Genomic DNA, 14076 nt, shown 5'->3' on the forward strand with positions numbered 1-14076 from the left:
ATACACATTGGATGTTATATTTCACAAAGAAAAGGGTTCTGTGGTCAAATAAGTTTGGGAAATCATGAGTTTAACAAAAATATACAGACTTTCTTCCCGAAAGAGTTCTCAGCTCCTTTAATTTACTAGTTGGGATCAACCAAGACAGTAATATGTACTACTTGTAAAGTATATTTATTTTTAGATAATTCTTTTTCATTGTGAGATTAACTCATTGAACTCTTACATTCTTCTGCCTATTCTGCAAAATATACCCTGGGAAATTCTGGTTTAAATATCTCTAATTTTTCTAATAATTTCATAATGCATGGTTGTTCTTTACTGTGGACGCAGACTCTGGCCAGATTTTACAGTTCCTATACCAGAGCACTTTCACTGGGGCTACAGAATTCCCATTCCTAAGCAACCTGCTGAAATGAAGCCCTCTAGTGGGCAACAGAGGACATGATGAATTGAGCAACTGCTGCTGCTGCTAAGTCGCTTCAGTGGTGTCCGACTTTGTGCGACCCCATAGACGGCAGCCCACCAGGCTCCCCCATCGCTGGGATTCTCCAGGCAAGAACATTGGAGTGGGTATTGAGCAACTAGTATTCATAAAAGGAGGCTGGAGGATTTGCCTGAAGATTTTGGTTCTTTTCATTTACCCAACTAGAAAGATGACACGAATTTCATTCACAGAAGATTCAGCCTTTATTATTTTTCTGGATTTTAAGAAGTCTAAAAATTTCAAAATTGCATTTCAGTTGCAGTAGCTGCAGTTTACCATCTTCCGAGCACCTCCACAACTGGCCTCATCACATAGCGGCGGAGTTGTATGTCACCACAGTGCTGTGATCATCTATTTCCACATCTGACTCCCCCAGCTGGACCCAGGAACCTCTCACTCATCTTCATAACTGCTTGGTCTTTCCTGATGCCAGCAGAGAAGTTAAAATCTTCATGATATCTGATTATCACTTTTTTTCCCCCATTGAAATTTTCAGTACCTGGATAGTACTTCCTTATATTAAATTCTTTCTGTTAAAATAACTAGTATAGTGTTTCTCTTGATTGGATCCTGACTGATGGATTAAATAATTCTAAAGAAATACTAAATAATTCTGTAAATAAAACTGAAAATAAAGTAATGAAAAATACAAAATAAAAAAAAACTTGAATGACAAAGAAATGACTGAGAATAAGTAACTCTGAAAATAACTCAAAAACTAAATATCTCAAAAGTTCTGAAAGTAAGAAACTCAAAATATGCTCAAGATGCAACAACTGAAAATAATTTAAAACCACATATTAATAGCTAAAAAACCCCAAACAAATGAATGTAAAAATAACCCAGACTCTAAAATAAATGAAAATAAATTACTGTGAATATAGGTAACTCTAAAACTAAATATCTAGGGGGAAAGCCCTGAAATAACTACAGGTATTTTATTCTGAAAATAAATAAAGCAATTAAAAAACTTCCAGTGGATATTTACTATTCAAATAAGTAGCTGTAAAAATAAATAATCCCCAAATTGCAATAATTAAAAATAAAATAAACATAAAAATAACTCAGATATTAACACTTGCAAAGATAATTAAAAATAAATAATTCTAAAGGTAACTAATTTGGAAATACATAACTCAAAACAAAGTAACTGTAAATGAGTAACTGAAAATAAATAAAAAACTAAGGAACTAAGTAACACCAAATAGTTATAAACAGGTAGCTTTAAAGCTATGAGATTAAATAAAGATAAAACTAAAAACAAAAATGAATATTAACTAATAAAACTAAAAACAAATTACTGAAAATAAATGAAGCTAACTTAAAAACTAATAAATCTAAACGTAAATAGCTCAGAAGTTAACTTGTAGCCAGCCCTCACTAAGAGGAAACAACCCTGGAACAAAGTAACACAAATATCACAGTTAACATTCTTGTGGGTATTCAGGGAGAAGAGCGCAGGGCTGCCCTGTGGAATTTGAGCGGCTCCGATCAGAGGTTCTCAACCTAGCTCTCCACTCCAGCCCCAGCAGAAATTTGGCAATGTCTGAAGGCATTTTTTGATTGTCTTAATTTCGGTGAGTGGGTGGGAGGTGTCTCTGGCATCTAGGGGATAGAGGGCAGAGATGCCCCTAAACATTCTACAATGCCCGAGAGCCTCCACAGCAGTTACCCCAAAGTCAAAAGTGCCAACATTCAGAAACCCTGGACTCAGCTTTCCAGGACTGGATCCCTAACCTCCGTAGGCGCACATGTGGAGCAGCTAGAGGTTCTCCGCGGAGTCCGCACTCGAGGCGCGTCTAGAGAGGCGCAAGGTTTTCCAGAGACTCTGCGCCCTGCCCCAGCGCTGGCGCGTGTCGGCATCTGCAGGTTCTCCAAGGGGTCTGCTCCGAGTCCCTGCGCTCGCGCGGCCGCGCGTGGAACAGCCCGAGGCTCCCCGCACAGACGTGGACCGCTCCTCAGGCTCCGGGAAGATGGTCCAGTCGCTCCCGGGCAGGACAGCGGATCTGTGGGCTGTGAGATCCCTTTGCTACTTCTGCTCCGCGCCCACAGAAGCGGCTCCCCGGAATACAGTCGGCTGGGGAGGCTCAGTGGTCTGGAACGAGTATCAGTTCTCTGCGGAGGGCGGCCTCAGGCTCCCTTCTTGCGCCCGCCCTGCCTCTGCTTGAGGGAAACCGGCCTTCCCCGCAGGGGCGAGCAAGCCGGTAGACATCCCAAGGCTCTCAGTTTTGTTCGTGGCCCTGAAATTCCAAGAAGAAAGTCAGAGGAGCAACTGCTAACAAATTGGCTTACTTTTCTTTCCGCGTTCCACTCACATGTCCTCCTTTTGGCAGCCCTCTTTCCGTCCCCAGATGCTTTCTCCTTTCTCCTGACCAGACTTGGAGGTCTCGTAACTGTTGTCCAACTGGAAAAGTCCCGAGAGCTGGAAGGGAAGGGACAGCGATGCAGTGTTGGGGAGGTGGGTCAGATCCACACGGCGATTCCCGCTGGCAGGGCGAGGCCACCCCAACTCTCCCACAGGGCCACTCGGGTCCCACAGCAAGAGCCCCTAATTCTGGCCCGAAACCAGCGCATCGCTAAGGAGCCGGCGATGCGGCGCATGCTGGGCTGGGGGGTGGGGGGCGGGGGGTGGGGAGTGGTGTGGGAGCCACCTCGCAGATCCAGTGACCTCAGCTTCCTTGATTAAGCCGGGTCCTTAAGGGTGAGAATCGTGAAAGGAGGACGAAAGGCAAAGGGGAGAGGAGGAACGGGCAGGAGAAGCTGAGGAACAGGAGTGAGGGAGGATAGGAAGGAAGAAGGAAGGAAGAAGGAGATAAATTACACTCAGGACACTGCTCTCCTTTTCCGGATCTTCTGCACCTTCACAATTGATAGAGGTTTCCATGGAGACAAACTCCCTGCTCGAGCAACCTTAGGGAGGGAAAGTGAAGAATTCGGCCTGCTGTGGGGGAGGGCGTGGGAGGACACCCCCCCACCCCCGCGCCACCCCCGCAGCCCAAGGGCAGGATGGAACGGGCAGCACAGAAACCCATTCTCCCCATCTCTCCCGCCTCTCCCAGGACAGGACTGCTTCCCCTGGACCAGGAGGAAGGGTACCTGTTCCAGCTCAAAATTCCGTAACTGTGACTGAGAAGACCTGTCCACATGGTACTCATAGCCCTACCTCCCTGTCCACCAAGAAAAGCCATTGTCTTTTTGTCTTGAGGACCTTCTTGCCTTCGCTCCTTCCCACCCTCCTCTCATCCTTATCTCCTTCTCTCCTCTGATAACTGCTTGTTTCCCATCTCCTTGGCAGTCTCTGCCAAATGTCCCTGCTTTCCCAGAGAGAAAATGAGAGGGACAGTAAGTACATCCTGCCTCTCTCTCCAGTGAGATTCATGTACCAGTTAGCAGCACCTCTGTGCACCTGTCCTGCCAGGCCTGTTAAAGACACTGTGGGGAACAGCCTCTCCCACCAAATACTGAGCCTGCTGTGTCTGCTGGGATGTCAGGCATTTATCAGAAGTGAAGCCTCACACAACTGTATGGACTTTAGCCCCGTTTTACAGATGAGAAACTGAGATGAGAGAGATTAATCACCAGGTTGAGTAAATTCCCTTGGCCTGTAAACACTGCATGAAAGGGAATGAAAGTCGCGTCCAATTCTTTACCACTCCATGGACTACACAGTCCATAGAATTCTCCAGGCCAGAATACTGAAGTGAGTAGCCTTTCCCTTCTCCAGGGGATCTTCCCAACCCAGAGGTTGAACCCTGGTCTCCTGCATTGCAGGTGGATTCTTTACCAATTGAAATATCAGGTAAACACTGCAGCTGGAATCTACACATTTTAAATTTTTTTAAAAAAATCACACAGTTTGGCTTGTGAAATCTTAGGCCCCCAAACAGGGATTGAACCCAGGCCCTGGGCAGTGAGAGCTCGGAGTCCCAACCACTGGACTGCCAGGGAATTCCCTACACATTCCTTTCTTTCCCCTATGCTCTAAAAGACATCATCCTTGTCCCCACAGTGCTGCCAAGGCAGCATCTGCAGAATGAGCCCACCTGAGGGAGCCCTGGGTTGAGCATCAGCTGAGTTCCAGATCCCTCAGGAATCTGAGTGCAGGAGAGAGCTTTTAGTTCAGGTGAGAATTCAGGGGGAAGGCTTAGGGGCAAGGCCCTCTTCTGGGCAGAGGAGAGGGAGTGGAAGGAGCCTGCAGCTGGGACGGGGTGGGGTGGGGCACAGCACCTCCGGGAGCAGGCAGCCAGCAAGTGGGAGCTCCCAGCCTACAGCCCAGAGGCCCCCCAAACTGTTCTGGGGCCGGGGGTCCTTCCCAGAGCGGGGCAGTGGGGGCTGTGCTAGCAACACGGGGAGCAGCGGGGCAGCCTCCAGAAACCCGGCCCGGTGCAAGGGCACAGCCTGGTTTAATTCTGGCTTCTGGGAGGTGGTGGGGTGAGCAGAGGAGAACCTGGCTCTGCGAGGTGCCTCCCACTGCCCTCCTCCTGATGTGACTTTGGGGCATCCACAGGAAACCCCCAGAGATGCTTCTTTAGGGCAATCATCCAGCCTGGGTGCCTTAGACCAGGGGCAGACAGTGAGGACAGAAGGATGGTGGTCTTGCTGGAAGGTTATTAGGGAGGAACAGAGCAGCCATGTTCTTGACTACCCCTGTGTGACCCGAAGAACTGTGTCTCCAGGGGCCGAGGTCTGAGTGACCCACACAATGCCAGGTGCCAGGGACCCCAGAGGGACCTGCTGGGGATGGGGCTGGGCCCTGAAGCCTCATCAGCCATAGAACATGGGCAGCCAGCCTGGGGTGACAGTGGACTGGAAGGACATATGGGAACTAAAAGCCCTAAGGACAAGTTCCAGCCATTCCTCAGGGTAAGCAGCTCCTGGGGTGACATGATGATCTGGTGCTGGGCCCCCCTCTGCTGCTGGCCCTGCAGGATGGGAGCGGGCAGGGGGCTTCTGCCACCTACATTCTCCTCACAATACCCTTGGAGGGAGAATTTCTTTTGAGGCAAACTGCATCTGCCCTGGGTGAGCCCTCACATTTCTTCCTTGTGGGCCCTGGGCTCTGACAGTAGGAAACACATCCTATTCACCCAGCCTCCCCTGTGGCTCCTGGAAGGAATCCAGAATTCTTAGAAGCCCCTAGTTGTTGAGGGGAGGAAGGTGCAGCTCATGGGCAATCTTTTACTATATCTTTGTCATTTCCATATTTAATCCCTTTCTCCTGGATCCACTGGCCATGGACTCTGTGGCACTAAGAGTCTTGGGAACTAAGTCTTAGTACTCAGGTGGTAGCACTGAGGGGACCCCAGAATCAGTCGGGCAGGTCACAGGCACCTCAGTGAATGAATGAGAGCCCATCGCCTGGGGCGGGAGCAAGGGCTTTGGAGGCAGTCAGACCTGGGTGTAGTTTTAATTTTGCCCCTCATTCACTGGCTGTGGGTAAGCCACTTAACCTCTCTGAGCATCAGTTTCCTTGTTTCTAAAATAATAATATTTCTTTTGCAGTATTGATGTAAGAATTAGCAAAAATGTTTATAAAGTAATGTGGAACTTAATAAATAACACTTATTATGATCACTGTTAATAGTAATTACAATAATACTAAAGAGAATGTCTCAGAACTGCTCTGGGCACTCCAGTGTGCTATTATTACTCATGTTTTGGGGATATTTGTCTGCCATTGTCTTCATCTTCATAAACATCTGAGAGAGGAAACATTATAAAGGTTAAAAAAGGGCTTTAACAGGAAGCAGAGTGTGCATGTGTGCAGGAGCACACATACAGACACACACACACACACAAGAAAAACCGAACGCACAGACACTTGACAAATATTTAGTTTGAGTACAGCAAAATTTCAAGTGATAGTTGTATTCTTGGAAAATGAACAGAATGACCCTGGTACCAGCCCAGGTCCAGCAGTGTGTTGGGAAGGTTTAACCCCGAGTCTGGGACACTCCCAGTCCATGTACAGAATGAGCATAAAGAGTGTTGGTGGAGAAGGACAGTAAGAAAAGAAAAGGTGGGTCATGAAAATTCATGCTGATAAGGACGGGTGTGTTTTCTTTTCCTTCAGTGAATGATCTTGATTGCACATGCCACATAAATCCTAAAATATCTAGGGAGTTTAGTTTTAGCACCTAGTTTTTAAAGTCCTGATCTTTTATTTTGCATAAACAATGAAATTTGCTAACAAGTTAACCCATTAGTGAGTTTAAACTGTCCTCTTCAGATACATGTATATGTATGGCTGAGTCCCTTCACTGTTCATCTGGAGGTATCACAACATTGTTAATCGGCTATGCATGCACCCTAAGCCAGTTCAGTCATGTCCAACTCTTTGCGACCCTATGGACTATAGCCCTCCAGGCTCCCCTGTCCGTGGGATGGATTCTCCAGGCAAGAATACTGGAGTGGGTGGTTACACCGTCCTCCAGGGCATCTTCCCGACCAGGGATCAAACCTGCGTCTCATGTCTCCCGCATTGGCAGGCAGGTTCTTTACCACTAGCACCACCTGGGAAGCCCATTAATTTCACCCCGATACAAAATAAAAAGTAAAAAAAAAGAAGAAGAATACATGTTTTTGGTAAACTATAGACTTTGAAGATAAGATTAAGGCTTTCCCCTTGCTGTCCACTAGGTGGCATAAAGGGACAGCTGCAGATCCTGCTAGCTCAGGGGTGGCTCTTACACCATGGACTCCAAAGGGGTAAACTATTTTTTTTTTTTAAACTGGAGTTTCCTTTATTCCTCTATCCCTTCAAAATAGCTATCTCTATAATATAAGTTAAAGTATATCATTTTCACTTGGGGGTTGGGGAGTAGAGAGCTACCTTAAAACAATACGTATGCCCCTGAGCTTTCCTTCCCTTCCCTGAAGGAACAAAGGTAGGTAACTAATTGTTATTTAATATGCTAACAGCAATCTAGGCACCAGCCTAAGAACTTCATCTAATTCTCACAACAAGACCATACAGTATCACTTCCATTTTGTAACATAATGGATGAGAACAATGTAAGCACAAATAAGTTAAATAATTCATACAAAGAGAAGGAGCTGAAGTCTGTTAGTCCTCAGTGGGACCCCTAACTGTGTGCAGTGTTGATAATGTGCTCTTTCTCTGCCTTCTCAGAGTCAACCAGTGGGGTCTTTTTCTGCCTAGTTCATCCCAATAGCTCTCCAGAGCTCATGACAGGTGAGATCTCCAGGGTGCTTGCACCAGTACTGGGTTGGATTAAGATCTTTTGCTTGGTGCCCCAGAGTATAAACTTGGACATCTACAATGTGGTCTCTATCTGAAGTGTCCCTTTCCTTTGCATACCTGTTTCTGGCCAGGTTTTCATTCCAATCCCAAAGAAAGACAATGCCAAAGAATGTTCAAACTACTGCAAAATTGCCCTCATCTCACACACTAGCAAAGTAATGCTCAAAATTCTCCATGCAAGACTTCAGCAGCATGTGAATTGAAAACTTCCAGATGTTCAAGGTAGATTTAGAAAAGGCAGAGGAACCAGAGATCAAATTGTCAACATCTGTTGAATCATAGAAAAAGCAAGAGAATTCCAGAAAAACATCTACTTCTGCTTTATTGACTATGCCAAAGCCTTTGACTGTGTGGATCACAACAAACTGTGGAAAATTCTTAAAGAGATGGGAATACCAGACCACCTTACCTACCTCCTGAGAAATCTGTATGCAGGTCAAGAAACAACGGTTAGAACAGGACATGGAACAATGAACTGGTTCCAAATTGAGAAAGGAGTATGTCAAGGTTGTATATTGTCACCCTGCTTATTTAATTCATATGCACAGTACATCAATATGAAAAGCACACTGGAGGAAGCACAAGCTGGAATCAAGATTGCTGGGGAAAAAATCAATAACCTCAGATATGCAGATGACACCAACTTTATGGCAGAAAGTGAAGAGGAACTGAAGAGTCTCTTGATGAAAGTGAAAGAGAAGAGTGAAAAAGCTGGGTTAAAAAAAAAAGCTGGGTTAAAACTCAAGATTCAAAAAATTAAGACCATGGCATCTGGTGCCAGCACTTCGTGGCAAATAGATAGGGAAACAATGAAACAGTGACAGACTTAATTTTCTTGGGCTCCAAAATCACTGCAGATGGTGACTGCAGCCATGAAATTAAAAGATGCTTGCTCCTTGGAAGAAAAGCTATGAAAACCTAGACAACATATTAAAAAGCAGAAATATTACTTTGTCAACTAAGGTCCATCAAGTCAAAGCTATGGTTTTTCCAGTAGTCATGTATGGATGTGAGAGTTGGACTGTAAACAAAACTGAGTGCTGAAGAATTGATGCTTTTGAACTGTAGTGTTGAAGAAGACTCTTGAGAGTCCCTTGGACTGCAAGGAGATCCAATCAGTCAATCCTTAAGGAAATCAGTCCTGAATATTCATTGAAAAGACTGATGCTGAAGCTGAAGCTGCAATACTTTGGCCATCTGATGCAAAGAACTGAAAAGACCCTGGTGCTGGGAAAGATTGAAGGCAAGAGGAGAAGGGGACGACAGAGGATGAGATGGTTGTATGGCATCACCGACTCGATGGACATGAGTTTGAGTAGGCTCTGGGAGCTGGTAATGGACAGGGAAGCCTGGGGTGCTGCAGTCCATGGGGTCTCAGTTGGACATGACTGAGCGACTGAACTAACTGAACTCTGGCTAAGAGGAAGGGAATCACTCAGAAGCATTCAGTTGCTTTCAGCTTCCACATATTCTCACAGTACTCTATTATTATTTTTCTTTTAGTGCATATTTTGTTGTGGACATGGGTTTGAGCAAACTCCAGGAGACAGTGAAGGACAGGGAAGCCTGGCATGCTACAGTCCATGGAGTTGCAAAGAGTTGGACACGACTGAGTGACTGAACAACAACAAATTTTGTTGTCAGAATCCCTGCCAGTTTCTAGAGCAGCCTGATCCTGCTGCCTTAGACTTTCAGGGCTGCTAGGAGCTGGGGTCAAAGAAACTTCACAATTGGGAAACTCTCACCTAGCTCAGCAACCAGCTGCCCTCTGAGGTGTTTAGTTGGGCTTAGCTGAAGTCTTGACCATTTAATCAGAGATTTAGTGAGAGTTTTCCCATAAGAATAAAATATAAAGCCCACCAGACAAAGGAAAGAGTTGTCACACTCCAGGAAGTCCTTGATCCTGATCATCAGGAGGCGGTCAGCCTGCTACCTAACAGAGGCAGAGAGGAACACATCTGGTGCTCCTGTCATCCGCAGGGACATGTCCCAGTACTTCCCTGCCCCACTGTCACTGTAAATGGGCAAGTAAAAGGACAAAAGCCAGACAAGAGTCTGGGACCCCCACTATGTATGCCACCAGCCAAGTGCCAGGTGAGAGGAAAAGGGATGTAGAATGAGTGGGGGGGAGAGAATGACTTAAGGGTACAACCTAAGGACAACTTCAGCAGCCGGCAGCAGACATAGATTTAACTAGGACTCTTACTATGTCCACTGGTGGAAATGTCCCCCGTGGGAATCAAGACCTTCAGACCCACCGAGGCTGAGTAGAAGGAATGAGAGGACAATTCCCCATGTGGGTCACTTTGGGTGTGACAATGAATAAGGTCACAACTCACTCAACCTCTTGGCTCCCGTATCCATATATTCTGCCTCCTGGGGTCCTGGTGCCATAAAGTGGCCATTGGTTTAAGGTATATACTGCATCCTGAGGTTAGCACACCAACCCCTCAGTCTCATGTTCAAACTGCTGCTCACAGGTGCCTCCAAGAGGCTCTATCGGGTCAGCAGCATCTGAACATGTGGTAGGCTCAGTGGGCTGGTCCTGTGGTCACACGCCCATGGCTGTTCCTCTTTTGCCAGAATGAGTCTCTCAATCAAAGCAGTGTTCTGTTCTCGGTGTTGCAAACTGACGCACAGAAAGTAGGACAGGAGCAGGTGTCAACCCCACTCACAGTGAATCACTGTACTCTCCAGCTTGGAGGGCCTGATGAAATCACCTGTTCTCCTCAAGGGCTCAGCATGGGTCTCTGCTGGCAGTCAACACTGGCAGCAGCTAGACTGGTCTTGATGATAGGGAGCCCACGCTGCTAGGACCATGTACAGCCTTCCATTCTACCGCCAAGACTTCTCCATTCATGAGCCCATTGTGCAGGTACTGGGGTGCCAAGGAAGAAGCTGGCTGACACCTCCTGGCTAAGTCATCCAGTCAGCTTGGTTCTTTGGTAACGTCTCTGCAATGGATGTCCTCTGGAGTTGTTAAAGCATGGCACAAAGATCCTCACATTTTGAGCTCACATTCATATATTTATGTGCCTCTTCCCCAGTCAGATCATGTAATCTGATGCTAGTTATCATCCAAGAAGGGGTTAGGGGAAGGGTGATGGAGATGTATCCTGAGGAGGGCAAGCACTGTCTTGCACAGTAAGTCCCCTACATATGAATCTTCAAGTTGAGAACTTTCAAAGATGTGAACATGCATTCACATGTCCAATCATGTAAGTTAGTTCATGTGTGTGGTGTACACTGTTGCACGTGTATAGCCTCTGAAAGTAGTTGTGCCTTTGTGTACTTCACTGTACAATACTGTGTAGAGTACAGTAGGACAGTATCTTTATTTCAAGCCCAGGATGTCTGGAAGCAAGTGTAAAAGCAGGGGTCATGTAGCTGGTACTGCTAAGAAGTGCCAAGCGATAACGATGGAAACATAAGTGAAAATAATTGCAAGAGTAGAGAGATAGGAGAAAGAAGAAGTAACTGAAGAACCAAAGAGATTCACATTGCAGGAAATGGCAAGGGGATTTTCTTCATTTGAGGAGGCACTGTTAATTTTTAAGACACAGGATCCAAACCTACAATGGTACATGAAGATTGCAGCAGCCATTCAGAATGCAATCTAGTGTTACTGTGTCATCTATGATGAAGCTACTACCCAGATATCACTGGATTGTTTTTTGAAGAGGGTAGATCGAATTGAATCCAGCAAGGAACCAGAACCTGTACCATCAGTCAGGCATGAGTGAAATTGCAGTCTGCCTTCCATTTCCCATTGCTGACGATCCTTCAGCTCTGCCATCTCCTTCCTCCTCTCCCCTTTCCAGTCAGTGACTCTTCCTCACAGTGACTCTTATCGACTCAAAGCCAGCCCCTGTATGCCAACTGTTGTACTGTACTTTTCAAGGTACTAAGGTTTACTTTTGTGTGTTTGTTTCTTATGTATTATTTGTATATAAAGTATTATAAACCTATTATAGGACAGTATTATATAGCTGATTGTGTTAGTTTGGTATCTAGGCTGACTTTGTTGGACTTATGAACAAATTGGATATAACACACTCTTAGAATGGAACCTGTTCATATTAGGGGACTTACTCTATGTCTTATCTGAGACTTCTGCATAATCTTGCAGGGAGGAGAAGGGCTGATTCTCCATCAAGGGGGAATGGCACACTTCTGCCAGTCCAGGGGAACAAGGCATGCACCCAGATAGTCTCCAGTTTTTCGGTTGCACATCTTCCTTATCAGGGCCCAATTTGCCTGCTTCATCTGTTGGCACTAGGGACCCCAAATAATCAGGCAGCAGACTTGCCTAGGCTGAGAATTCATCCTTCTCTCAAGTATGCCCTCTGTTGTAGGTGATGAGGGGCTGAACACTGGAAAGGAGGCCTTCTGATTCACACACTGTGCTTTAAATTGGCAATTACTCTGAGTCTGCCACTGTCTTCACTCTCTTCAATGCACCAGTGGTGCTTAGCAGTACCCTCCCAGTTCCACATTCCTGATAGTTAATATCTTCCCCAAACCTCTCAAATGCTAGAGACCCTGCACCTGCTGATGCATCCCTGTCTGCCTGTGCCTGATCCCAGTTCACCACCAGGGAAGGTCTTAGCAGTTGAACAGCTACACAGGCTAGTGTCCAGGATTCCCAACATTCCACCTACTGCAGTGATGCGTCATTGCCAGCTGGCCAGAGTCCCCATCCTTTCTAGGACCTCTCCTGGTACTGTCTTAGGTCAGGTTTCCCAGAAGCAGATTGTGCAAATGAGTTGAGGAGATAGGGCAGTCAGCTGAAATGTGTAAGGCACTGAGGGCCGAAGATAGAGCAAGAAAGAAGCCAGTGCAGATGAGGGTTCAGCCAAGATCTAGCATCAGCCTGGTCACCCAGAAATTCTGGGGCATGGATGGCACCACAGGTGTCCCATCTCGAGGGAGAAGGGCTAGCTTTTGTGCCCGAAGGAAAGGAAGGAAAGTCGCTCAATCGTGTCCGACTCTTTGCGACCCCATGGACTGTAGCCTACCAGGTTTCTCTGTCCATGGGATTCTCCAGGCAAGAATACTGGAGTGGGTTACCATTTCCTTCTCCAGGGGATCTTCCCGACTCAGGGATCGAACCTGGGTCTCCTGCACTGGAGGCAGACACTTTAACCTCTGAGCCACCTTGTGCCCTGAATCAGCCAGAAATGCTGCCCTAGAGAGAGGCCGTAAGCTCTCAAGTATTTCTTGGATGGATGGCTCTGGTCAGCTGAAGATCCCAACTGACTAACAAAAAGGATCAGGATGAGGTCTCAACAGTCTCTACTATACTACGGTGTGTAGGTTTTTTAAGTTTAAAAAATAGTAGGTTTTATTTTTAGAGCAGGTGTAAGCTTATGGAGAAACTGAACAGAAAGTACAGAGTGTTTCCATGTGACCCTTCACCATTCTCTCCCCACAGTTACTCCTATTATTTACATCTTGTGTTAGTGCAGTACATTCATTACAATTGATAAACAAGTATTAATACACTATTACTAACTAAAGTTCATAGCTTACATTAGGGCTTACTCTTTGTGTTGTACCTTCTGTGGGTTTTGACAGATGCGTAACACCACACAGCCACGATTATATCATATAGAACACTGTCAGTACCCTAAAAATCTCCTGCATTCCACCTACTCATTTCCCACCCCCTACACTGAACCCCTGGTGACTGCTGATCTTTTCATTGTCTCTCATTTTCTCTTTTCCAGAATGTCATATAGTTGGAATCATACAGTATATAACCTTCTCAGAGTGGCTTCTTTCACTTAGCAATATGCATTTGTTTCCTCCATATCATTTTAAGGCTTGACAGCTCATTTCCTTTTGCTGATGAATAATATCCCATTGTATGGGTGTACCATAGTTTGGTAAATATTTAGGTAAGTACCAAGGAGTATGATTACTGGACCACATGGTAAGATTATTTTAGCTGTGTGAAAATCTGCCCAACTCTTTGTCCTATTTTGTATTCTTATCAGCAACAAATGACAGTTCCTATTGCTCCACATCCTCACCACATTAGTGTCCTATACTACGTTTACCATGTAACTCTCAGTTTTTTTGCTGCAACAGCCAATTGTTTGAAGAGCTAACAAGTTTTTGTGAACTTAGCTGGTAAAAAAGTCACCAAAGGTCATGTCAACCTAAGAGTTATTACCATTATATCTTTCTGCCTCCTGAAACCAACCTGCTTTCCTGGCATTTAAGGTGTGTGCATGCGTGTGCACACACACAGGTATACATAAATATATATGGACGCAGTCTACAACCAAGCCTAGACTGGAACACCCTTCACTAAATGTCA

The 14076-nt window shown here is 45.8% G+C and overlaps 1 protein-coding gene across 1 annotated transcript in view; it reads right to left on the reverse strand.

Moving 5' to 3' along the window:
• Nucleotides 1-1454: 1454 nt before the first annotated feature.
• Nucleotides 1455-14076, reverse strand: part of MCF2L2 (MCF.2 cell line derived transforming sequence-like 2) — a 274628-nt gene continuing 262006 nt past the window's right edge. Inside the window, exons 28-31 of the mRNA XM_040265422.1 lie at nucleotides 4935-5086; nucleotides 3309-3397; nucleotides 2803-2909; nucleotides 1455-2727 (exon numbers count right to left, since the gene is read on the reverse strand). Of these exons, the coding sequence (XP_040121356.1) occupies nucleotides 2595-2727; nucleotides 2803-2909; nucleotides 3309-3397; nucleotides 4935-5086 (481 nt within the window). The 3' untranslated portion in view covers nucleotides 1455-2594. The remainder of the gene's footprint in view (nucleotides 2728-2802; nucleotides 2910-3308; nucleotides 3398-4934; nucleotides 5087-14076) is intronic.

Source organism: Oryx dammah, unplaced genomic scaffold, assembly GCF_014754425.2.
Source record: "Oryx dammah isolate SB20612 unplaced genomic scaffold, SCBI_Odam_1.1 HiC_scaffold_2, whole genome shotgun sequence".
Lineage (NCBI taxonomy): Eukaryota > Metazoa > Chordata > Mammalia > Artiodactyla > Bovidae > Oryx > Oryx dammah.